The sequence below is a fragment of the Rhinatrema bivittatum genome, chromosome 3, assembly GCF_901001135.1.
Source record: "Rhinatrema bivittatum chromosome 3, aRhiBiv1.1, whole genome shotgun sequence".
NCBI lineage: Eukaryota > Metazoa > Chordata > Amphibia > Gymnophiona > Rhinatrematidae > Rhinatrema > Rhinatrema bivittatum.
In genome coordinates this window covers 410,182,878-410,208,598 of record NC_042617.1, presented here as the reverse complement: position 1 = coordinate 410,208,598, position 25,721 = coordinate 410,182,878, and the positions used below count along the sequence as shown (strand labels likewise).

Genomic DNA, 25,721 nt, shown 5'->3' with positions numbered 1-25,721 from the left:
TATTTAAAGTCCGGCTCTTTCTTCTCCGAAAAGACATTTGAGACCATCTGGATCTAAAAAGGAATAGGTCTTACCATCTAGCTTTACAATGCATTTACAAGGATATTTTAAACTAAAGTATCCTCCCTTATCTGTTATTCCCTTTCTATATTGTAAAAAATGTTTTCTTCTTATTTGTGTAGATCTTATTAAATCGGGGTATATCCAGATTTTTTGGCCATAAAATGTCAATGGCCTATTTCGAAAGAAGGATCTCATTACATTATCCCTGTCAGTAGAAAAGGCAAACTGAACAAGAAGAGTTGCCCTAGAGGTAATTTCTATTTCGTCTTGGGATTTCTGTAGGAGATCGGAGAGGTCTATAGAATCTCCACCAATTACTTTACCTTCCTCTTTTCCTGTTTTTTTTTCTAATTCCAACTCTTTCTTTTTATTTCCCAGATAATACACTTTTACTATCACAGGCAATATTTTTTCAGGAATTTTTAAAATTTGCAACATATAATTTCTGAACAATTCTAGTGCATCTATCTTTTTAATTACGGGAAAATTATTAATGAGATAGAAAAACGTGTATGTCATCTTGAGAAAATCCAGACTCATCAGATAAAAAATGAAAATGAAATAGGAAAAAGATTAGAAAATCTTGAAAATGCAGTTAGATCGCTAAATTTGAGAGTAAATAATTTTCCTGTAATGTATTTTAAATGAAGTAAGTTAAGATATTGTGTATGTTTATATCTTGTAAACCGCCTAGACAGATAGACTACTACCCCATGGTGCGGTATATAAAAACTTTTAAATAAATAAATATAAGCCTCCTTAAAATCAAGGGAGCAAAGCCAGTCTCCTCCTCTGAGGAGCGGGAGCAGCGTGCCCAGAGAGACCATCTTGAACTTTTCTCTTACAAGAAACTTGTTCAATGCCCGGAGGTCGAGAATGGGGCACAAGCCACCATCCTTTTTTGGAATGAGGAAATACCTCGAATAGAACCCTCGGCCCCGCTGAAGGCGAGGGACTAGTTCCACCGCACCTGCCACGAGGAAGGCGGCAAGTTCTAACTGAAGTAGGACCTGATGGGTGGATGAATCCCATGATGGACATGGGGGAGAGGTCTCCTGGAGCCAACTGAAGTTTAGACTGTACCCCCTGACAGATGATAGTGAGGACCCATTGGTCCGATGTGATCTCTACCATGCAATGGGCAAAGCTCAAGAGCCTGCCTCCGACCAGGGGATCCAACATCAGGAGTACGGTCAATTGACCTTCGCTCCCTCGCCGCCAGTCAAAAGCCCATGGCTGGGGCTTGCTGGGGCCTAGCTGCTCGATGCTGGTGAGGGTGATCCCTGGAGCTGGTGTGAGGCATGCGAGCTCTGGAGGCTGGAGGATAATATTTCCTCTACCTGTAGAAATATTTCCGGGATCCTGGCCTAGAGAACTTCATGGCTGAGGACGGGGCATCAAAAGTGCTAGCGGAAAGCTGTTGAAAGGTGGCATGATGGTCCTTCAATTGCACTACCGCATCCTGGACTTTATCCCTGAAGAGGTTTTCATCTGTGCAGGGGAGATTGGCTAGCCTGCCTTGGACCTCCGGCCGGAGGTCAGAGTCTCTGAGCCATGCCATTCTCCTGGCGCAGATGCCAACCGCAGCTATGTGGGCCACCGTCTCAAATACATCATAGGTGGAACACACTTCGTGCTTCCTGGCCTCGAGACCCAGCAGGATAATGGCCAAGAGAGCCTCCTGTTGTTATTGAGGTAGACCCTCTGTGAAGTCCTGGACCTGTTTCCAGAGATTACGATTATATTGGCTCATATAGAGCTGGTAGGCAACGATGCGGGCCACCAGCATGGCACCTTGGAAGATCTTCCTGCCCAGGGAATCCAGCTCCCTGTTGCTCATGTCCCACAGGGGCGGAGGCATGGGTGCAAGAGCGCCAGGTCTTTTTCAGGGCAGATTCCACGACCACCGATTGGTGGGGGAGGTGCCAGTTCTCAAACCCTATGGCCTGCTGCACCAAGTAGGTGGCATCAGCTTTTCTATTGACGAGAGAGATAGAAATGGGGTGCTCCCATATGTGGAGGAGGTCCTAAAAATGTTGTGGATAGGAACTACCACGATCTCCTTAGGAGCGTTGACGAACTAGAGAACCTCCAGCATCTTATGTCGCACATACTCCTCAGTAAGCAGTTGAAAGGGGATGGCCTCAGCCATGGCCCTGACAAATCCTGCAAAGGACAGGTCCTCAGGGGGCGATTGGCGCTGTTCCTCCAGAGGGGAGGGCTCCGCGAGGGCGACGACCGAATAAGCAGAAGATGACTCCGTTGAGTCATCATCCCAAGGGTCGTAAGGCCCTTCCTCCTCACTGGGACCAGCATGCCGTGGGCGAGGTCCGTGAGGGGTATCAGCCCTGGGCTCTGATGGCTTCGGAGGCCTCGAGGATACTGCGGGAATCGACGGTTCCCCTGGCATTGATGGAACTGAAGGCCGTGGGAAGCCAGAAGGACCCGGCAAGAGCTTGGGGAACCATGGTCTAGGAAACACAGTACCGGCTGTATCTTCCTCCTTGGAGGACCCGAGAATCGGGATCGCGCTGGTGGAGGGCATCAGTGGCCGCTGGGGAATAGAGGGTACCTCAAAGCACTGGCTGCATTGGAAGGGCACCCAGGAGGACATCCAGGCTATCCAGCAGGGGTGTTAGCATTGATGGTGGAGGCTCGGGCACCGGTATGGGGGCCAGTTGTACCGGCAGCTCAATTGTCTGGAGAGCCTTAAGCACAGCGGACTGAACCCTGCGGTCCAACTCCTCCTGAAAGTCCGGAGTGGCCAGGACTAAGGGAGGGAGACGAGGCATCACTGGCTCTTCCTCGGGTCTCCGACGAGGCACGGTGCCCGGCACCAGTGTCGGTGGAGAACGCCTAGGACTACCGGGGGCATCAGAGGATGGGGCCTTCGATGGTCGGTGTCACTTTGGTGGCGGCCTGGTACTCGCCGGTGCCACTCCAGAACCAGAGCCATGTGTCGACATCAACTGGTGGCGATGCTTGTGGGATCCCCCTCGGTGCTTGGCCCGACCTTTCCCCAGCGTCGAGGAAGCAGAAGACCCCGATGTCCAGGAGAGCGGGGAAATCATCAATGCTCTATCATTGTTCCCGTAATCCTTGGAGGTACTGGCGAGAGTTACAACCAGGGGAAGTGTGTCAAGGGGCTTCCCTTGACCTCTCAGTGTCGATGGAGCCGACACAGGAGTAGAAGGAGTAGATTTCAGGGCCCCGAGAAGTTTCTCCATATTATTGAGGCACACCCGACACCCTTTGGGGGTCATCTGGTCAAAGGCAGAGGATGCAAATTTCATGCGGATCTGTGAAGGACATGGTCCACGGGCACTGGGGGCACAGACAAAAACTGGTCGATGCCATGAAAAAACACCCGGCATGCGGTCATTGTGCGGCGAAAATTCTGGAATTGAATGCAAAGTTGGAAGAAAGGTAAGAAAAACAACATGCCACACTGAGGAGGCACAGACTGTGAAGGGGGACCCGACGAGGAATTTGGTAAAACTCGAAAACTATCGAGAAAACAACAAGAAAACAGAGCTCCACGAACCGCGAAGCAACTGCATCGTGGAAATGAAGAGACTAAAGGGGGACCTCGCGTGGATAGCAGCATGCTAGACATGCTCAGTGTGCTGGTCAAAGCTTCTAGAAACTTTGAGAAAAGTTTTCCGCGCCGGGCTCCATCGGAAGACGTCACCCACATGTGATTACTACCATCCTGCTTAGGATCAGTAAAGATCATACAAGAGACTAAATGCTCAGTAGAATCTGTATGGGTAGAAATCTCATGTGTGTTGGGTAAGAGCAGGGGTGGGCAATTCCGGTCCTCGAGGGCTGCAAACCAGTCGGGTTTTCAGGATATCCTTAATGAATATGCATGAGAGAGACCTGCATACACACTGCCTCAGTTGTATGCAAATCTATTTCATGCATATTCATTAGGGGTATCCTGAAAACCCGACTGGTTTGCAGCCCTCAAGGACCGGACTTGCCCACCCCTGCTCTTACCCAACACACATGAGATTTCTACCCATACAGATTCTACTGAGCATTTAGTCTCTTGTATGATCTTTACTGATCCTAAGCAGGATGGTAGTAATCACATGTGGGTGACGTCTTCCGATGGAGCCCGGCGCGGAAAACTTTTCTCAAAGTTTCTAGAAGCTTTGACCAGCACACTGAGCATGTCTAGCATGCTGCTATCCACGCGAGGTCCCCCTTTAGTCTCTTCATTTCCACGATGCAGTTGCTTCGCGGTTCGTGGAGCTCTGTTTTCTTGTTGTTTTCTCGATAGTTTTCGAGTTTTACCAAATTCCTCGTCGGGTCCCCCTTCACAGTCTGTGCCTCCTCAGTGTGGCATGTTGTTTTTCTTACCTTTCTTCCAACTTTGCATTCAATTCCAGAATTTTCGCCGCACAATGACCGCATGCCGGGTGTTTTTTCATGGCATCGACCAGTTTTTGTCTGTGCCCCCAGTGCCCGTGGACCATGTCCTTCACAGATCCGCATGAAATTTGCATCCTCTGCCTTTGACCAGATGACCCCCAAAGGGTGTCGGGTGTGCCTCAATAATATGGAGAAACTTCTCGGGGCCCTGAAATCTACTCCTTCTACTCCTGGGTAAGAGTATAGTGATAGGAGTATACTACCGTCCACCTGGCAAAAATGATCAGACAGATGACGAAATGCTAAGAGAAATCAGGGAAGCTAACCAATTTGGCAGTACAGTAATAATGTGAGATTTCAATTACAGCAATATTGGAGAAATTACTTACCTGACAATTTCATTTTCCTTAGTGTAGACAGATAGACTCAGGACCAATGGGTATTGTGCTCTCCTGACAGCAGATGGGAGACTGAATCAGATTTCAAGCTGACGTCAGCTTACATATACCCGTGTAGCGTGCTTAGCTCTTCAGCATTCTCTTCGAAAAGCCAGAGTGGATATATGTTGCTTAATATTTGATTACACTTGATTAATCTTGAACTGGTTCAACTGATTATATATATATATATAAAACGTTTGGAACTGGAGGCCGCCAGTGCACTCAAACAATAAACGTCGACACCTGGGCAACTGCGGGTGTCTTGAACTAGAGGTAGGCCGTGTCTTACCCGTACTTGCTCAGTCTCGAGATTTGATATCCGAGGTTCTTGATTTCTGGAGCAGCCGTGGGTGGGCTGCTGACTCCATCTGTCTACACTAAGGAAAACGAAATTATCAGGTAAGTAATTTCTCCATTTCCTAGCGTGTAGCCAGATGGACTCAGGACCAATGGGATGTACAAAAGCTACTCCCCTACAGGGTGGGAGACTGCCTGTGGCCCACTTAGTACTGCCCTTGCGAAAGGTGTATCCTCCCTGGCCTGAACATCCAGGCAGTAGAACCTGGAGAAGGTGTGTAGGGAGGACCATGTTGCTGCCAGACAGATCTCGGCTGGCGAAAGCAGCTTAGTTTCAGCCCATGAGACTGCCTGGACCCTTGTAGAATTGTCCTTGACCTATAGAGGTGGTGGTTTTCCTGCCTCTATATAGGCTGCCTTGATTATTTCTTTGATCCAGTGTGCTATATGGTTGCCCGCGATGCCGCTTCCCCTTGTTTCTTCCTGCTGTGAAGAACGAACTGGTGATCTGTTTTGCTTAGGGGTTCTGATCTTTCGAGGTATTGGACTAGGATTCTGCTGACATTCAGGTGGCGAAGGCGGCGTGAGTCTTCTGAATCTTTGTGCTATTCTGGAGATAGTAAGGATATGGTTTGGTTCATATGGAACTGGGAAACCACTTTTGGTAGGAAAGATGGTACTGTACGCAGCTGTATGGTGCCCAAGGTGAACCTGAGGAACGGTTCCCGACAGGATAGTGCTTGAAGTTCGGAGATGCGCCGAGCTCAGCATATTGCGACCAAAAATGCTGTCTTTAAGGTCAGGAGACTTAGAGACAGGCCACGTGTTAATCTGAAGGAATTCCCTGCTAGGAAGTCAAATACTAGGTTGAGGTTCCTTAAGGGCACTGGCCATTTCAGAAGTGGTCGGAGTTGTTTAATTCCTTTCAGGAAGCGAGACACATCAGGATGAGCTGATAGTCTGATACTGTCCACTTCGGACCTGAAGCATGCAAGTGCTGCAACTTTATTTATTTTAATTTTATTTATTTAGGATTTTTTATATACCGAAGTATAGCATTCTGCCTTCACTCCGGTTTACATTGGAACAACATAATACATACAGTTAACCTTAGAACCTTAGAACATTGAGTAACAATACATCTGAATTTGTATAATAATACGATATTACTTACTAGAACTATTATAACATTTCTATATAGTGCGAGTTAACCAAATTAACAGAGTAAGGGCTAAACAGCTGATTGATTGATCAGCGATGGGGTCTGAGATAGGATATTGGAGTATGGTGGGTGGGGCGGGTCAAGACAAAGTGGATTGGGGAGAGGTGGCTGGGTGGATAGAGGGGTGGGGGTGGAAGGGAGAGGGGTTGCGAGGAGGGAAACAAAATGGGTGGGGCCAGAGACGTGTAGTGGTTCCGGATAGGTGTACATTACTTAGCCTACGCTGTCTCTGAACGTTTGGCTGAATAACCAAGTCTTTAGTTCTTTTCTGAAGGATTTGATGTCGCGAATTGCACTTAAGTGTTGTGGTATGGAGTTCCATAAGTTTGGACCAGCTATGGAGAACGCTCTGTTCCTGGTGTTGGTTAGTTTTGCTAGAGAGAGTGAGGGTATATCAAGGTGTATTTTATTGGTAGTTCTGGTCAGTCGTTGAGGTTTGTGTGGTTGGATTAAGTCCTTGATTGCTGTGTTGTCGGTTTTATATAATGCGCTGTGAACTATTGTTAGGATTTTGAATTCTATTCTTTGCTCGATAGGGAGCCAGTGAAGAGTTTTTAGTACTGGGGTGATGTGATCTGATTTCTTTTTACCGGTCAATATTCTTGCGCGGCATTTTGTAGTAGTTGTAGAGGTTTTAGTGTATTTTTAGGTAGGCCAATCAGGAGGGAGTTGCAGTAATCAAGGCTGTTGAAGATGAGCGATTGAAGAACTGTCCGAAAATCATGTTGGTGGAGTAGTGGTTTTAGGTGTTTGAGGATGTGAAGTTTGTGAAAGCCCTCTTTGGTTTTGGTTGCGATGTTCTTTAAGTTGAGTTCGTTATCGATCCAGATGCCGAGGTCTTTTGTTGAGTTTTTCAGTTGGATGTTGATGTTGTCTATTTGAAGAGAGTGTGATGGGGAAGATTGTACTGAGTTGTTTCTTCCTATGAGTATGCATTCCGTTTTGATCATGTTGAGGCATAACTTTAGGTGGTTCAGCATGTCTCTGATAGTGCTTAGAATTTTAGCTGCCGTGCTTAGTGCCTCTTCTATTGTGGATGTTACTGGGATGAGGAGTTGGATGTCATCGGCGTACATATAGAATGTGACACCGAGGGTTGACAAGAGGTAACAGAGAGGGAGTAGATAGACGTTAAAGAGAGTGGCTGAGAGTGCGGATCCTTGTGGTACGCCAGTTTCGAGTGGAAGGGGACTTGAGGAGTTGTTGTTAATGGTAACCTTGAAGGATGTCTTTTAGGAACGATTTGAACCAGTTGAGGGTTTTGCCGGAGAGACCAATGCTGGCTAGTCTTGAAAGTAGACATATATGGTCTACCGTATCAAAGGCCGTGGAAAGATAGAGGATGAGGATGTGGCTTAGGTTGTTGTCAAAGCCTCTTATTATTTTGTTTGAAAGGTTGACGAGAAGAGTTTCCGTGCTACGGTTCTTCCTAAATCCATGTTGAGCGGTGTGGAGAATGTTGTTGTTCTCTAGGTGTTCATTGAGTTGTGTAAGAGCAGCTTTCTCGGTCATCTTTGCTAGTAGGGGGAGGTTTGAGAAAGAGGATTATGGTGGGTTTTTTTGTGCTGATGTTGGTAATTAGGAATTCAAGTAGCGGGGAGATATTGTTTTCTAGTAGCTTGGGGGGGCAGTAAACCAGGTATATTTGTAGGTGTTCAGAGTCAAAGAGAGCGATTTCGTATTTATTGGGAAGGTTATTGGAGATCCATTTCATGGCTATGTTCTTCTTTATTATTAGTAGAAGTCCTCCTCCTCTGCGTGACTTTCGAGGGATTGAGAATAAGTTATAGTTGTTGTTAGTGATCTAATTCATTATAATTTGATCCGAATTTTTAAACCATGTTTCTGTTATTGCTATGAAGTCGGGGTTTGTTTCTTGGATCAGGTCCGATATTAGTATGAATTTTTTGGTCAGTGATTGAGCGTTTATTAGAAAGAAGGTGAGGTAGATTAGATTTTTGATTTTTTTTTGAATGGGATGCTGATCAGGTGCCTGAATCCTGTCTGTGGGGTCATCTTGTTAGTTATGACTTTGGGAAGGTTGCTTGGAGTTTTGGTGTTCGGGTGTCTTCTTGCTTTGAGAATTAGTATTGTTGGTTTTGTTGATTGTTGGTTGAATGAAGGAGGGCGGGTGATGCGGTGTGTTTAGCAGAGATCTTGAGGGATACTGATGTTGATGCTGGACGTCAAGTTGTGTATGTGTGGCTGCTGGGGATGTTTTGTGTGAGCTCCGTTGTATGGTAGGTCTTGGATAAAGTCAGTTTGCTATGTGGAATGTGGAGCGTTCCTTTGGGATTTTTGGTTTGGAGGAGAGCCGATAGGGTGCTCGTTGATTGAGGTCAGGATGAGTTCACTATGAGGATAAGGTAGTTATTGGAGCGGGGTTAGAAGTAGGGAGAGGTCTGGAGGTGTTGTGAATGAGCTGGATGTTGGTGTATTGTCACCCAGTGCTGTGAGCAATTATGTAGATAGAATGAGAATCTGAAGTTGGGTAGGAAATGGTGTTAAATGATATGTCGGGCTGCTCAAAGGGGCTGCTCAAAGGGGCGCACAAAGGGGCAGGCCCCTTTGTTGCGCTCCTTTGGCGCGTGGCGCCCTGAAAGCAGCTGGGGATTTAAATCCCCTCCTAGGTCGCGGGTGAGTGACGTCAGCTGTGCGACGCGATCGTGATCGTTCGGGGTTGCTTGTGCGGTTTCGAGCGATCTCGTGTTCGGTGTTGGGCCGTCAGTGGTAGGGTGAGAAATTAGGGCCTTACCCCGATGGGTCCCGGCGCCTGCTGCGCGACCCTTTCTCCCAGCTCCTACAGATGGTTTGGCATCAGCGAGTGGACGACTGTTTGCTTCGTCTGTGCTGCGGTACCTTGAGGGAGTTGAGGGACAACCCCTTTTTTATGCCGTCCTGTAGGAATTCCAGGATCGTGGGAATCTTAGCTGTCCTCGGGAGGAGACCGCGGTCTTCACACCAGGCTTTGAATACTCTCCCGATCCATATGTAAGTCAGAGATGTGAAGAACTTGCATGCTCGGAGCAGGGTATCAATCACGGTTTTAGAGAAGCCGCGCTTCTTTAGGCTAGTACTCTCAAGGGCCAAACCATAAGAGAGAATCGAGCCGGGTCTTCATGGGAGATTGGTCCCTGCTGAAGAAGGTCCTTGTATGGTGGTAGACGCAGAGGATTCCCCGCCAGTAGTCTTCGCATGTCCGCTTACTATGGTCTTCTTTGCCAATCCGGGGCAACTAGTAGAACCAGTCCCCTGTAGTGTTCTATCTTGTGGTTGATCCTGCCCAGTAGTGGCCAGGCATACAGGTGGTCTTCCTCTGGCCAGTTCTGGATGAGTGCATCGATTCCCTGAGATTGTGGTTCTCGTCTGCAGCTGAAGAACCTGGGGACTTGGGCATTGAGACGAGTTGCCAGTAGGTCCATAACTGGGAGACCCCATCGATTTACTATCAGCTGGAAGGCCGTGTCCCCCAGCAACCATTCCCCCGCATCTAGGCTCTCTCTGCTGAAGTAGTCCGCTGAGATGTTGTCTTTTCTCGCGATGTGGGCGGCCAAAATCCCTTTCAGGTTTAATTCCGCCCACTTCATGAGGGGGTCTATTTCCAGAGACACCTGCTGGTTCTTGGTTCCTCCCTGGCGGTTGATGTAGGCAACGGTTGTCGCATTGTCTGACATGACTCTGACGGACTCGTCTCGGAGTCTGTGGTTGAATCGTAGGCAGGCTAGTCTGACCGCTCGAGCTTCCAGGCGGTTTATGTTCCATCCTGCCTCTTCCTTGTTCCATTGTTCCTGGGCAGTCAGTTCCTGACAGTGGGCTCCCCACCCTCACAGGCTCGCATCCCTGGTGAGCAGGATACAATTCGGTGGAGACAGGTTTACACCTCTGCCTAGGTGTTCTTCCTGTAGCCCCATTGAAGCTGATCCTGAACCTCTGTCGGTAGCTGGAGGCGAACTGAGTAGTTCTGGGACGCTGGGTTCCATCGTGACAGTAGGGAACATTGTAGCGGTCGCATATGGGCCCTTGCCCACGGAACAACTTCCAGAGTTGATGTCATGAGGCCAAGGCTTGAAGGTAGTCCCATACCTTGGGGCGAACCGAGGTCAACAGTTTTTGTAATTGACACATCAGCTTCCTTCTCCTTGGAGCAGGGAGGTAGACTTTGTTCTGTTTGGTATCGAACCGGACTCACAGGTATTCTAGTGACTGGGAGGGCTGTAGACAGCTCTTGGCTGTGATCACGACCCACCCAAGTTCTTATAGTAGGTTCCTGACTCTGGTGGTCGCGTGGCAACTTTCCTTCAGAGACTTTGCCCTGATCAGCCAATCGTCCAAATAAGGATGTACCATGACGACTCCTTTCCTCAGTGCTGCCACCACTACCATCATAATTTTGGTGAAGGTTCTGGGAGCGGTGGCTAGTCCGAAGGGTAACGCTCGGAATTGATAATGCTGGCCCAGTATCGCAAAGCGCAGGAAGCGCTGGTGGCCCTGATGGACCAGGATGTGAAGGTAGGCTTCGGATAGGTCCAGGGAGGTTAGGAATTCTCCCGGTTGTACCGGGAGAATTCCCGGTACAACCGGGTACAACAAGGCCATTACAACGGAGCGTAAGGTTTCCATGCAGAAGTGTAGTACCTTTAGGTAACTGTTGATGGCCTTGAGGTCCAGGATGGGCCAAAATGTTCCTTCTTTCTTGGGAACGATAAAATAGATGGAATAGTGGCCAGTATTTTGTTGAAGCGAGGGCACCGGGGCTATTGCCTTCAGGCTGAGTAGTCTTGCTAGTGTGGTTTCCACTGCCAGTCTCTTGGCGTGGGAGTGGCAAGGTGATCTCATAAATTTGACTGGAGGGAAGCTTTGGAATTCTAGAGAGTACCCCTCTCGAATGATGGTTAGGACCTACTTGTCTGATGTTATCTTGACCCATCTTTGATAGAAGAGGGCAAGCCTGCCCCCTATGTCTTCTTCCTATGGATGGGTCTGCGTCTTCTCATTGTGGGGTATGGCCTGAGCCTGCCCCTGCTCCTCTCAATGTGCTTGTTCCGAAAGGAATGAGACCTTTCTGAAGCCCAAGGTGATTGGGACTGTGTATTCCTGTAAGGTTTAAAACGCTGCGATCCTCTACCCTTGGTTCTTCTGGGGGAGGAGCGCTATGTTCTTTTGTTCCTGTCTTCAGGTAATTGAGGTACTGGGGATTCACCCCATTTGTTGGCTAACTTCTCCAGTTCGCTCCCGAACAGGAGATCCTTTAAACGGCAGTTTTGTGAGGTTCGCTTTGGAATTCACGTCAGCCGACCAATTTCGGAGCCATAATTGTCTTCTGGCCGCCACTGCGGCAGCGACACCCTTGGCTGAGGTACACATGAGGTCTGCGGTAGCATCGGTGAGGAAGGAGACCGCAGGTTCCATCTCTTCTCCGGGCGTGGTTACGTCTCTGGAGAGGATCAAGCAGGAGCGTGCCACCAATGTGCAGCAGGAAGCAATTTGTAGCATCATTGCTGATATATCAAAGGACTGCTTAAGGATGGCTTCCAGCCTTCTGTCCTGAGTGTCCTTCAGTGCCACTCCTCCCTCCACAGGGATCATAGTGCATTTTGAGACTGCACAGATCATAGCGTCCACTTTACGGAAGCGTAGGAGTTTCTTAGCCGTGGGTTCCAGCGGGTTTAGGACCTCTAGGGCCCGCCTCCCTTTGAAACTGGGCTCTGGAGCATTCCATTCCAGGTCAATCAGTTCCTTTATGGGCTCCAACATAGGAAAGTAGTTGGAGGCCTTATGGAGGTACACCAACATGGGGTTCTTCTTTGGTTCCGATACAGGCTCCGAGCCTGGAAGACTCAGTGTCTTCATAGTCTGGTACACGAGGGTTGGTAATTCGTCCTTGTGGAAGAATCAGAGCATTGTCCAGTACGGCTCCATCCCTGGGGGAATTTCTCCTTCTTTCAGAGAGTCAGTTTCCTCATATGAGGTGTCTGGATCCTCATCAGGGACGCTCTTGGTTAGGATAGGCATGTCTGAAGGAATTCGGGAGGGGCCGGGAAGGGCTTGAGCTTCCAGCGGGGTTTGAGTAGTAGGGGTTTGTTGTACCTGGACAAAGGTTTGCAGCCTTTTAAAAAATTCCACCCAGGAGAAGGTTCCTGGGGCCATGTTGATCCCAGGAGGGACTGTAGTGGGGGCCCCGGAGGTTCTGTCCTGTGGGGGCGTCGAGTTGGAAATGCTTAGATCCAGGATGCCATCAGTGGTTCCGGATCCCTCTCCTGGCTGCAGAATGTCTTGTTTCAGTTCTCCCTGAGTCTGCTCACACTGTAGGCACAGGAGGGATTCCAATTCAGGCTGCATGTCTCTTAAGTGGCAGGCTGGGCAAAGGAAGGGTCTCTTGGCTTTCTTGGATGGTGGTGCCATTGTTTGTGCGCAGGTAGGGCTTAAAAACTCGTTTGTGCGTGGAGATATGCACGTGGATGCGCTTTGTTGTGCAGGTCAGATGCGCAGAAGTTATGCGCACGACAGGCGCACAAGTTGTGCGTGTGAACAACGGATTTTGTGCACGCGGTACAGTTATGTGCGCAGTTGTGTGTGCCTCTGTGCGCACAACCCGGATGTGTGCACAGTTAAGCGTGTGTCCTTACTGGCGCGCTCAAGTTAGGGCCTTGGGCCTCCAGTCTGCCAGTCAAGGGGGAAAAATGGCGCTGGCGACCCCCCCCACCCCCCCGAGGGTCTCCATGTGTGTGGACCCTCGCATCTATCGGGGCCTAGTCCAAGGAGGACTGCTCAACCCGATTTTAAACCTCTTCGGAAGGAAGGTCAGTACGGCTATTCGAGGCTTGGAGACTGGAGGCTTAAAAGTAAAGGTTTCTACCTTAACTGGTCTCGGTGCTTACCGGTCGAGTGCTGGGTGGTCTCCAGCTGCAGGGGGAGAGGGGAATACCTTCACCGCCGCGCTCAATTCTGCTCCCGCTGCCTTTCAGCCACCTTGGGGGCAAAGTCCATGCCGGGAATTGGCTATCGGACCAAGGCTCACCTCTGAGGGATATCGGAGCCACCTTAGGAAAGCTCGACTGTGGGAGGGACCGTTAGGTTTCACCGCAGGAGAAACGGGGCTCTCTTCTTAACAGGTAAATTTTCTTTTCTTCTTTGTTGAAAAAGTTACACTATTCTCTTTTGGATAGTGTCCGCATCTGCTATGGAGACTGAGAAATACTGAAGAGCTAAGCACGCTGCACAGGTATATGTAGGCTGACATCAGCTTGAAATCTGACTCTGTCTCCCAGAAGAGCACAATACCCATTGGTCCTGAGTCCATGTGGATACACGCTAGGAAATGACTGGTTAAATGTAACATCGGGACATGCTAAAGACAAAGTTCCTGAATGGAATAAACAGCTGCTTCATGGAGCAATTGGTTCAAGAACCAATGAGAGGGGCAGCTATTTTAGATTTAATTCTTAGTGAAACTTGGGATTTGGTGAGAGAGCTAATGGTGATAGGGCTACTTGGCAATAGTGATCATAACGATTACATTTGAACTAATGACTGGAAGGAGGACAATATGTAAATCTACAGCTCTAACACTGAATTTTCAAAAGGGAAACTTTGATAAAATGAGGAAAATAATTAGGAAAAAACCTAAAAGGTGCAGCTTTAAAGATTAAAAGTGTACAACAGGCATGGACATTGTTTAAAAATACAATCTTAGAAGCACAGTCCAGATGTATTCCATGTATTAAGAAAGGTGGAAGGAAGGCAAAACGATTACCGTCATGGTTAAAAGTTGAGGTAAAAGAGGCTATTTTAGCCAAAAAGACGTCCTTCAAAAATTGGAGGAAAATAGGAAAAAGCATAAGCATTGTCAAGTTAAGTGTAAAACATTGATAAGACAGACGAAAAGAGAATTTGAAATGAAGTTGGCTGTAGAAGCAAAAACTCATAATAAAAACTTTTAAAAATATATCCGAAGTAAGAAACCTGTGAGGGAGTCGGCTGGACAGTTAGATGACCAAGGGGTTAAAGGTGCTCTTAGGGAAGAAAAGGCCATTGCAGAAAGACTACATTAATTCTTTGTTTCTGTATTTACTAATGAGGATGTTGGGGAGATACAGGTTCCAGAGATGGTTTTCAAGGGTGTTGAGTCCAAATCACTGTGAACCTGGAAGATGTAGTAGGCCAGATTGACAAACTAAAGAGTAGCAAATCACCTGGACCGGATGGTATGCACCACAGGGTTCTTTAGGAACTCAAAATTGAAATTTCAGATTTATTAGTTTAAATTTTTAACCTATCATTAAAATCATCCATTGTACCTGAAGACTGGAGGGTGGCCAATGTAACTCCAATATTTAAAAAGAGCTCCAGGAGTGATCCGGGAAACTATAGACTGGTGAGCCTGACTTCAGTGCTGGGAAAAACAGTGGAAACTATTCTAAAGATCAAAATCACAGAGCATATAGAAAGACATGGTTTAATGGAACATAGCACGGATTTACCCAAGGAAAGTCTTGCCTCACAAATCTGCTTCATTGTTTTGAAGGGGTAATAAACATGTGGATAAAGGTGAACCGGTAGATATGGTGTATTTAGATTTTCAGAAGGCATTTGACAAAGTCTCTCATGAGAGGCTTCTAAGAAAACTAAAAGTCAAGGGTTAAGAGGCAATGTCCTTTTGTGGATTACAAACTGGTTAAAAGATAGGAAACAGGAGACCGGTGACGTCACCTGCTAAGATGGCCGCTTAAGACCTCGGCTCCCCTCTCCTCCACCGGTTATCCACCCCCATCGGCGCCTAGCTGGATCGGCGAACTCTGAATTTGGGTGTATCGGGGTCCCTGCACATCACTCATGGCCACTCCACGGAAAAAGCCCGATTTAAATCGCTTCTCCTTTGCGGCGGCGAGCACAGTGGCAGCACTCGAGGAAGCAGGCAAGATGGCGACGATTCCGGAGCCGGAGGGGGAGGCGGAGACGGCGATCGCACCCGCGGATGCGGAGATCCCTAACCGGGGAGAATTTCGCGCCTGGTTTCAAGAATTGCGGGGGGACATGGCCCGCTTCCGTCAGGAGCTTGGAGATATGCTAGAGAGCACAAAAACAGATGTCCGTGAACTGGAAAGGAGAGCGGCCGAAAATGAGCAGGGCCTGCAGGACACGCAAGCAGAGCTGGACTCGGTCCGGGAGGAGCTGGGACAGCTTCGGGATGCTCATGAGGAGCTCCATTCCCATGTTGAAGATCTAGAAAACAGAACCAGGCGAGTAAATCTCAGATTCCGTGGGGTGCCAGAAGGGGACGCCTTTAAAGATTGCACACAAGTGGTGCAGGACATTTGTGCTTATTTGTTGGATCCAGAGGGTATCCAGGAGAAGCCGCAGGAAGTGGTGTTAGAGAGAGCACATAGAGCTTTTGGTAACCCGAGGAACAAGCAGACGAGGGACATAATAGCCTGCTTTCATAGCTTTCTTGTTAAGGAAGCGGTAGCACGAGCAGCGCGAGCCCAGGGTTCTATAACTTGGAAAGACTGTAAAATTGAGGTGTTCCAAGACCTGGCAATTTCCACTATCCGGAAAAGGCGTGAATTTAAGGATGTCATCAACATACTTCGCGCCCAAAATATTAAGTACAGATGGCTTTTCCCATTTGGTCTACTCTTCTCGATAAACGGCGTACAGTCCCGTGTACAGCGAGTGATGGAAGCGGAAGACATACTGCGGGGCGCCGGCTTACCAGCCGTGGGTGCCGAGGGGCCCTCTGCATCTTTTGCAGGGAGTAATAGCGGAAAACACGATCGCCCAAGTTGGAAGAGAGTGGACAATGGGGGAAGAAGATTACGCCGCAGATCCGCAGGCACCTCGGGACTCGAGGAACCAGGATGAGCTAGTCTGGACTGTGACATGGCGGCCTGGTGAGCTGGCGGTAACTGCCAGGGTATGGAGGACATAGACTGAGTTTGAGTTCTGCCGATATTACTGGACCTGTGGTATGCAGTGGATTAACAGGAGGTCTGCTTAAATCACAAGGGACCATGATTTAGCACCCATGATTATCACAGGGGGTTAACTGTTTATGATGTTAAACTTGCTTTTGTGTTTATTGATATGGAGGAGAGGGGATCCTGTTCAGGTCCTGCGGTGACGTTAGGTCTCTACTGGAGGGGATTCACTCTGTACAGAGTGGTTGGAAGTGGGGAAGGGGGGGAGGGTTGGGGGGAAGGGGGGGGGGAGGGGGGAACACGGGGAGGAGTAATTGTGGGAGTAGACTAACTCCATGGGGCGAGAGGCGAACAGTTATGAAGGGAAGTTTTGGAGGGCCAAGTCTCGGCGGCTATGCAGTGACTTTATTGTGGCTTTGGCTGCCCTTTAACAAAGAACCATGAAGCCTTTAAAAATAGTTTCCATTAATGTCAAGGGTCTGAACACGTATCACAAACGGCAAATGTTTACACGTGATATGGCCCATCACAAGGCGGATATTATTTTCTGCCAGGAAACCCACATTAGAAAACGCTACGAGCGTTTGTTGGTTTCTAAAGGTTACCCACAAGTTTTCCATGCTGCAGCTACTGTTCAGAATAAATACACAGGGGTTGGGATATTGTTTGCTAATATGGTAGTGGCGGATGTTTTTTCTGAGATCCGGGATGTGGAGGGTCGCTATATACTAGTAAAAGCAACTATTAATGAAGAAAAGTATACTTTCCTGAATGTATATGCCCCCAACGTAGATCAAGTTGCGTTTTATACGAAACTATCGGCTGTCATTAGCGACTGGGCCGAAGGGCGCCTCATTGTGGGGGGAGATTTTAATCTCACGAGATACCCTTATCTGGATAACTCCCACAGTGGTGGAGTGGGGGGAAAACTTGCACGGAAAACCCTTAAACATCTTGTGGGAGATCATGGTCTCCTGGATATTTGGAGGTTGCGCAATCCCACATCCAGGAACTATACATTTTTCTCCCACCCCCATCAATCCTATTCCAGGATTGATTACTTTCTGGTGGATAAGGATTTAGTGGGGAAGGTCCTGGAAGCGGAGGTGGGCACTATAACATGGTCCGACCATGCCCCAGTATGGCTCACTCTACAGACCAAAGACTCCCGGGCTGGCACTAAATTTTGGAGACTGAACGATAGATTGCTTGAAGATAAGGTGTTTGTGGCACAGCTTAAGCAGCACATTAGCGATTATTTGGATATTAATGGGAACGGCGAAGTGTCACCAGGGACTGTCTGGGATAGCTTAAAGGCCTATGTGAGGGGTTTGTGTATAGCCAGAGCGGCATATGTTAAGAAGGAGAGGGACCGGGAGAGACTCTCTCTATTGGAGAGAGTGGCTAGTCTAGAATTGAGGCATAAGCGTACTCTCGACCCTGGTCTATTACAACCCCTATTGGCCGCTCGGCAGGCGCTTCAGGTTTTAGATGGGGATCGGATAGCGTACCAACTTCAGCTGCTGAAACAGCACCATTTTGAATGGGGTAATCGGGCTGGAAGACAGCTTGCCCGTAAATTAAAAGAAAAGACAGCGCACTCCCAAATTACTAAGCTTAAGGGAGATCAGGGGCAATATGTGTATTCTCAGCATGAAATTGGGCAATGTTTCAATCAATTTTACCGAAAACTATACGACTCGGAGCCCCTCTGCTCGGAGGAGGAGATAGACCAATCGTTACAAGCTATCGATCTACCGGTACTATCTCCAGAGCAGTGTTCTGCGCTCAATGAGGAATTGAGGGAAGGGGAGATATCCCTTATTATTAAGGGCCTCAAATTGGGGAAGGCTCCTGGGCTGGACGGGTTCTCTGGAAAGTTTTATAAAGTTTTTAGTGCAGAATTGTTACCTCCGCTAGTGGATATGTATAATGATCTTCGGGGGGGAGGAATAATATCTAAGGAATCCAATACCGCAGGAATCACAGTGCTGGCCAAGCCCGGAAGAGACCACACCCTCTGCGGGTCATACAGGCCAATATCCCTGATAAACATTGACCTGAAAATTTTGGCGAGGGCGCTGGCACTTCGCCTTGGTAGAGTAGCTCCTAGGTTGGTGGCTGGGGACCAGTCGGGATTTATTCCTGGCCGGCTCGCCTCGGACAATGTTCGCAGGGTAGTGGAACTGATGTGGTGGGCACAGTCTAAGGAAATCCCGTCGGTGCTGTTGACGGTGGATGCTGAAAAAGCGTTCGACCGGGTGCATTGGCCGTATTTATTTAAGGTTATGGAAGTTATGGGTATAGGGGAATTCTTTATTAATTGGGTTAGAAAACTTTACAGTGGTCCGCATGCTCGAATCAAAATCAATGGGGCGTACTCAGACCCTTTCGCAGTTAAGAGGGGCACGCGACAGGGTTGCCCACTGTCGCCCTTGTTGTTTGCCCTCTCGTTAGAACCACTGGCCGAGAAAGTAAGACGGCACGCGGGCATACACGGCATATCGGTTCAGGATTTAGATTTCAAGATCTCGCTCTTTGCAGACGATCTGTTATTTACTCTCAGCAAGCCAGAGCTCTCCTTACCAGTCTTATTAGAGGAGATTCGGGAGTTTGGGAGACTGTCAGGCTTTAAGATCAATGCTGACAAGTCTGAGCTGCTAAATGTTTCCATGAAAGAGGCTCAGTATGCGTCCGTGGGGAAAGCACTGCCTTTTCGCCAAGCTAAGGACTCTATAAAATACCTGGGGGTTAAACTGGGGGCCCATCTGGAGTCTCTATATCAACTCAATTATGATTCCTTGTGGTCTCAGATACAACAAGACTTGGACAGGTGGGACAGGACTGATCTATCTTGGCTAGGCAGGATAGCGGCCATTAAGATGAACATCCTACCCCGGCTTTGCTATGTCTTTCAGACGTTGCCGGTGGCGGTGCCGGATGGGGCTATCAGGATATGGCAGAGAAAATTGTTCCGCTTTATATGGAAGCATAAACCGCCTAGGGTTTCTAGGACCATTTTATATAGGGACCGAACGAGGGGAGGTCTTAATGTCCCTAATATTGGTTGGTACTATACTGCAATCCTATTGGGTGTGATCGTCAGTTGGCACGCGACGGGCGCACTTAAATCCTGGATTGCAATCGAGCAGGCAGCATCTGGTGACTTTCCATTGGCAACCAGGGTGTGGAGTAAGGATGTCGGGAAAGTCAACGTATCTTCTCTGACGCCGTTCACCCAGGCGGTGTTGCGACTTTGGGCAGTGTGGAGGCCTAGGGTGGCGGGGTCCAAGAGGATTTACCACTTAACCTCCTTTTTGCGCAACACTGGGTTTCCCCCGGGATTGGAAAAAGCTTTCTCAGATAGATGGACCTGCATGGGGCTAACGAAGGCTGGACAAATGTTCCAGGGGTCAGCTGAGTTGGGTTTGGCGGAGATCCAGGAAAAGTACGGGGGAACACGAAGGGATTGGTACGCATACATGCAAGTCACTCACTTTTTACGATCGGAGGGGGCGTCAGGGGAGCTTTCCAGAGGTAAATCCCTATTTGAATCCTTTTGTGATCAGCGCAGTCCTTTATCTAAACCGATATCAAGGATCTACTTACTTCTTAACAGTGCGGATAAAACCAAAGGATCCTATCAATTACAGTGGGAATCCGATTTGGGTCAACAGTTAGAGGACCACGAGTGGGACCGGTGTCATATGCTAGTGGGTAGGAGCTCTGTATCCGCAAACATCAAAGAAAACGGATATAAATTAATGTATCGATGGTATATGTCCCCGGACAAATTGCACCGTATGAACCCCCGAGTCAGTGGTACTTGCTGGAGATTATGCGGCGGTAAGGGGACCTTCTATCACATGTGGTGGGGGTGTCCCAAGATACAAGCTTTTTGGGATATAATTACGGGGTTTGCAACCCAAGTCCTGGGAGTTACGATACGACTGGATCCCAAGGGGTGTCTCCTAAGCCTGGTGAACGGGGATCTCAGCGACAAGCATGCCACGCTGCTAATACAGATATATATCGCTGCTAGAAGTGAAATAGCGTTCAGATGGAAATCTGATGGTGCCCCTACATTGTCGCAGGTCCAGTCACGATTGGGAAGGATCTATCAGATGGGTTACTTAACCGCACTTCGGCATGATAGGGTGGGTAAATTTCAGGATGTGTGGGCACCTTACCTGACATGGCTACAACAGTAGGCTGGTTGTTGGCTCTACTCGTCTATGGAGATTACTTAAGGGAAATCTGGGGAGGGGGGAGAGGGGGATGGGAATTAGAGGGAGGGGAGCGGGTTAGGGGGGAAAAAATTATTGAGAGGCTATTGTCTGCGACTGGGTATGATAATGTAATCTGGCTTCAAAACTGAGACGAGACATTGGTTGTTTATGGTTGTTTTATTGATCACAAATTCAGTTTGTATTTTTACATGTTAATAATCTGGATATCATGTTCTTCTGTCTGATATGCCTTTCATGCATAAATAAAAACTTGCAAAAAAAAAAAAAAAAAAAAAAAAGATAGGAAACAGAGTAGTATTAAATGGTCAATTTTCTCAGTTATAATGGGTAAATAGGGGAGTGCCCCAGGGATCTGTATTTGGTTGGTGCTTTTCAATATATTTATAAATGATCTGGAAAGAAATACGATGAATGAGGAAATCAAATTTGCAGAGTAGATAAATCACAAGCGGATTCTGATAAATTGCAAGAGGACTTTGCGAGATTGGAAAATTGAGCATCCAAATGGCAAATGAAATTAAAGTGGACAAGTGCAAGATGATGCATATAGGGAAAAATAACCCATGCTGTAGTTACATGATGTTAGGTTCCATATAAAGAGCTACCATCCAAGAAAAATGTCTAGGCTTAATAGTGGATAATACATTGAAATAGTCGGCTCAGTGTGCTGCGGCAGTCAAAAAAGCAAACAGAAAGTTAGGAATTATTAGGAAAGGAATGGTGAATAAAACGGAAAATGTCATAATGCCTCTGTATCCTTCCATGGTGAAACTGCACCTTGAGTACTGTGTACGATTATGGTTGCCGCATCTCAAAAAAGATATAATTGTACTGGAGGCAGTACAGAGAAGGGCTACCAAAATGATAAGGGGGATGGAACAGCTCCCCTATGAGGAAAGGCTAAAGAGGTTAGGGCTTTTCAGCTTGGAAAAGAAATGGTTGAGGGGGGATATGATAGAGGTCTTTAAAATCATGCGAAGTCCAGAATGGGTAAATGTGAATTGGTTATTTACACTTTCAGATAATAAAAGGACAAGGGGCACTCTATGAAGTTAGCAAATAGCACATTTAAAACTAATTGGGAAAAAATTCTTTTTCACTCAATGTACAATTAAGCTCTGGAATTTGTTGCCAGAGGATGTGGTTAGTGCAGTTAGTGTAGCTGGATTTAAAAAAAGGTTTGGATAAGTTCTCGTAGAAGTTCATCCTCCTGCCGCAGCAGGCTAAGCTCTGACACTCCACGCTCCTGTGTAGCCTCCCACACTGGGGAACCTTGCCAAGTAGGCTGCTCTGTCTTTCTCCAGTAGCTACTGCATGCTCACAATCTGGACACGCAGAAGAACTCTGGAGGCAGGCTCTACATGTCTGGCATTTTCTTTGACTCTCTATACTTCCCTTTCCACTGGGGCCCTTTCAGAACAGCCAAAGCAGCCACTGGAATCCAAGCCAGTCCATGCTGACAATTTATTTTTTGTTTTGTTCTTTTAATAACTCGACTGGCCATCCTGCTCAAATGTGAAGACCCTTTAAACGGGGAGGGAACAGAACCAGAGCCCACAATATTGAAAGTGGCCAAGGTGGTGGGGGGGCGTGGGAGAAGAGGAGAAGAAATCAATATAATCACAGCCCTGAAAATTGCAAGCCATAAGGGGGTTGGAGCCCCTCATGCTCTCAAATCCTAAGGCTACCTGAGGGTACTTCCTCACCAGTTAGGTTCTACTGGGACCTCCAAAGGATGGTCAACCAGGAACTTTTCAAATGCTGCACCAGTCCATATATGTCTGCAGAGAAATATTAACAAGGTTTCCTGCTGTACAAACTCATGTACTATGAGTGGTGTCACAGAAAACTTGTAGTTCTCTGTCTCCATCTGCTGGCAGGGAAGCATAACTCACTCATGTGACTGGTATGGCAGCATAAGAAGGAATTATTAATTGCAAAATTCAATAGGTTTTGCTTTAAGACAATATAAATCAATCTGTATCTCTAATCTATTGACAGGTTTTTTTTTAATTATATACATACCAATTTTGTTACTACTTGTATGCACTGGTTCTGGATCTTCAGCACTTTGCTGTTTGAGCCATTGGAGATACTTGTCTGCCAAATATTTGAAAACTACAAAGGAAAGACATTACAAAGTTATTGTATACAGCTCATCTCAACTACATGCAAAAGTTCGCCAAAATCTTTCTGCAAACAGCGTACCAAAACATTTCTGCAGTACAGAGTCAAGGAGGTGTTGGCAACAGAGCTTATCCCACACTCCTGGGGTGGGGAGATCAGAGTGACAATGGCTAAGACTCATGCTGTAAGAATGCGAGAAGTCTGACTCTCAAAACTACAAATGGCCTTTTTTAAAGTGCCCCCAATAACTCCTGCATATAATTATCATTTAAATTAATTTGCCACTGGTCTCTCCTGTCACATCACAAAAATGGCACAAAAGATGCTTCTGTTCTTAACAGCCTCACTGAAGAATTATGGTAACTCACTGATACCCGATATTTATTTACTGTTCCATAAATTACTGAGTTAAAGCAGCAATTATAGTAATGGGAGAGGCAGCAGGGAGGTGGTAAGGAGGCTGCTGGGTAATGTTCTGCTTTTACGTGCGCATCTGCCTCAGGAGCTCTCTGTAGTGCTTGTGGGAAATGAGGGAGAAGGGATAAAACCACCCACAGATGATAATGAACAAGCAACAAAAACCTTTCATGCATTCCTAACTGCAAGCCCCGTGACAGTATCCTCAGCGGCTATGGGTAAATCCTGGAACTGAATGCTGAACGTCTTCAGCCAGGCAGGTAGTCACTGACACTATATAACATGGTTTGGAATTTACCATAGCTACAGTCTTGGTGTCATGAAGACCCCAATGTTGAAGGCTGGCTGCACAGACCCTGCCATGTCTGGAACATATTCAAGTTCCTTTCTTTCTACCCGAGGGTCTTTATCATATAATCCTGGTATGTTACATTGGGCCATGGTGGGTGTTGTGATGACAGCAGAGCAGCAGGTGTTTAAGAATCATCACCCAGTGGCATGCTTGAATTAGGCTTGGATTTTCTCCACTAGGTTGCTAGTTACATCTTCCCATTGGATATGAAAGGAAACAGTGTTACTAAGAACTAGGAGCCTGGCAACAGAACAATACTCATACTGAGCTGTCAATACCTGGTCCACACTAGGGAAACTAATGAGCCTCCTAATGCACCAAATTCAGTAAATGCTGATGAATTCCAGAGCTTTGCCACCAATAAACCCAATGCCAGGCAATCCTGTCGATTTCATTCCATTGGGAATTCACTTGGAATCTCACAATGGCTACCAAGCGAAGCCTAATCTGTGTTTATACATTAGCAGTTTACCTTCTGTTACATTTAGGTCTTCTTTCACTGACGCTCGGTAGAATCTCAGCTTTAATCGTTTTGCCAAGGCCTCTGCCTCTTCACTGCACATGAAACAAATAGGAGAGATGATATTTTGAGCAATTCAGATGTCAGTGTTAAAACAGTGGTGCTATTCTGTTTCTGGAAAAGGAAACAAACTAGAAAAGGGGCTTGTCTGGGATCAAACAGAAACATACAGGACAAAAGATTGAGAAACAAAACAAAAGAGCACCAATTAAACTCCATAAAACATGTGTTCTGCATTTGCAGTTCAAGTCCTGTGTACATTCAAATAAAAAATGCATTTTATAACATCTAAAATGTGATTAGGCAAACTTTTTTTTTTTTTTTACATCCATTTAAAAGCTTCTTGCTCCCACTGTACTATTTTTGTTAACTGGGGGCATGCAAAAAAGATACAGAGTGGAAAAAGGAGCTGAAGTTCCTATAAGTAGCCACACAACTTTCCGAGGTGCAAGTGCCAGTTTTCCAGCATTACAAAAGAGGGAGAATACTTGATGCTTTGTAGGAGGAGCATCCACTTTCCTAGAGAAGACTTTTAATTGAGAACCACAGATAAAGGGCTTGAAGGCTCAAGAGAGCAAATAATGCAAACTGAGCGCATATATCCCTATTTGGCCTCAAAGCTGCACCATTAACATCTACTGGAGCTGTGTGCTACACTTACTGCCAAGCTTCATTCAGCCACTAGACGTGGGGCCCGATTTACTAAAGCTCTTTTTCCCCCATTCTTTGTCTATGAGGAAAAAAAAAAAAAAACCTTAGTAAATCTCGCCCATAATCTTCATTTCAAGAACAATATTCCTACACATGCTAACAAGCAATTGGAAAGCAAACTGAACAGCAGATTTGACTGTTTAGTGAATGAGCAAAAATTTCAACAGAAAAGACCACAACTCTGAAGGCAGGAGATAAACTATTAATGCAAAATATTTAAGCAGAGCTGCAAAACCAAACTTCATGGCTGTTATTCTTCAGACATCCAGCGTTTGATAAAATGCAGCACTGCACAAACAACACATAAGAGGCAGTCCCTGGTTCAATAGAGCTTACAATCTAATCAAGACAAACACACAAGGCAAAAGAGACTTGGAGAGTTTCATATAATAAAACAGTGGTTAAAATTAGTTAATGAAGCTGAAAGCATTCAACCAGGCTTAAGATATAAAAGCAGCCTCAACAAGATGGGATTTAAACAAGGCAAGAGGGAGCATGATGCGCTACACCTCAGGAAGTCTATTCCAAGCCAAGCGGAAAGCACGGAGTTGGGAATTAGCGGTAGAGGAGAAGGGCATAGGTAAGAGTGACTTGTTGGATGAGTGGAGTGCATGAGGAGGAGGTGCAGCGAAAAATAAGAAATAGTGGGAAGAAATAGTGGGAAGCTGCAGAATGAAGGAACTTGCAAGTAAGAGGAGCTTGAACTGTATGCGGGAATGGATAGGCAGCCAATGCAGTGACTTAAAAATAGATGTTACATGGGTGTAGCGACTGACGAAAGATAAGAAGCCCAGCTGAATTTAGAATTGATTGTAATGGAGAGAGATGGCTCACTGGGAGACCTGTAAGGAGCAGGCTGCAACAGTCTTAAGCGGAAGGAGATGAGAGAATGGATAAGGGTTCATGTTAAGGTGGAAGACAGATACACAAGATTACTTTACATGTGGACTACAAAACTGTTAGCTGAACTTTATACACAGACAATGCGCTCATCATTTGATACTTGACATGGCCCGGACTGGATT

General features: G+C 46.9%; 1 protein-coding gene across 3 annotated transcripts in view; it reads right to left on the bottom strand.

Annotated features, from left to right (window-relative positions):
* Window positions 1-25,721, bottom strand: part of RAB23 (RAB23, member RAS oncogene family) — a 116,201-nt gene that overhangs the window by 18,424 nt on the left and 72,056 nt on the right. For all 3 annotated transcript variants that reach the window (XM_029595683.1, XM_029595681.1, XM_029595682.1), the window contains exons 5-6: window positions 23,938-24,020; window positions 22,595-22,687 (exon numbers count right to left, since the gene is read on the bottom strand). In XM_029595683.1, the coding sequence (XP_029451543.1) occupies window positions 22,595-22,687; window positions 23,938-24,020 (176 nt within the window). The remainder of the gene's footprint in view (window positions 1-22,594; window positions 22,688-23,937; window positions 24,021-25,721) is intronic.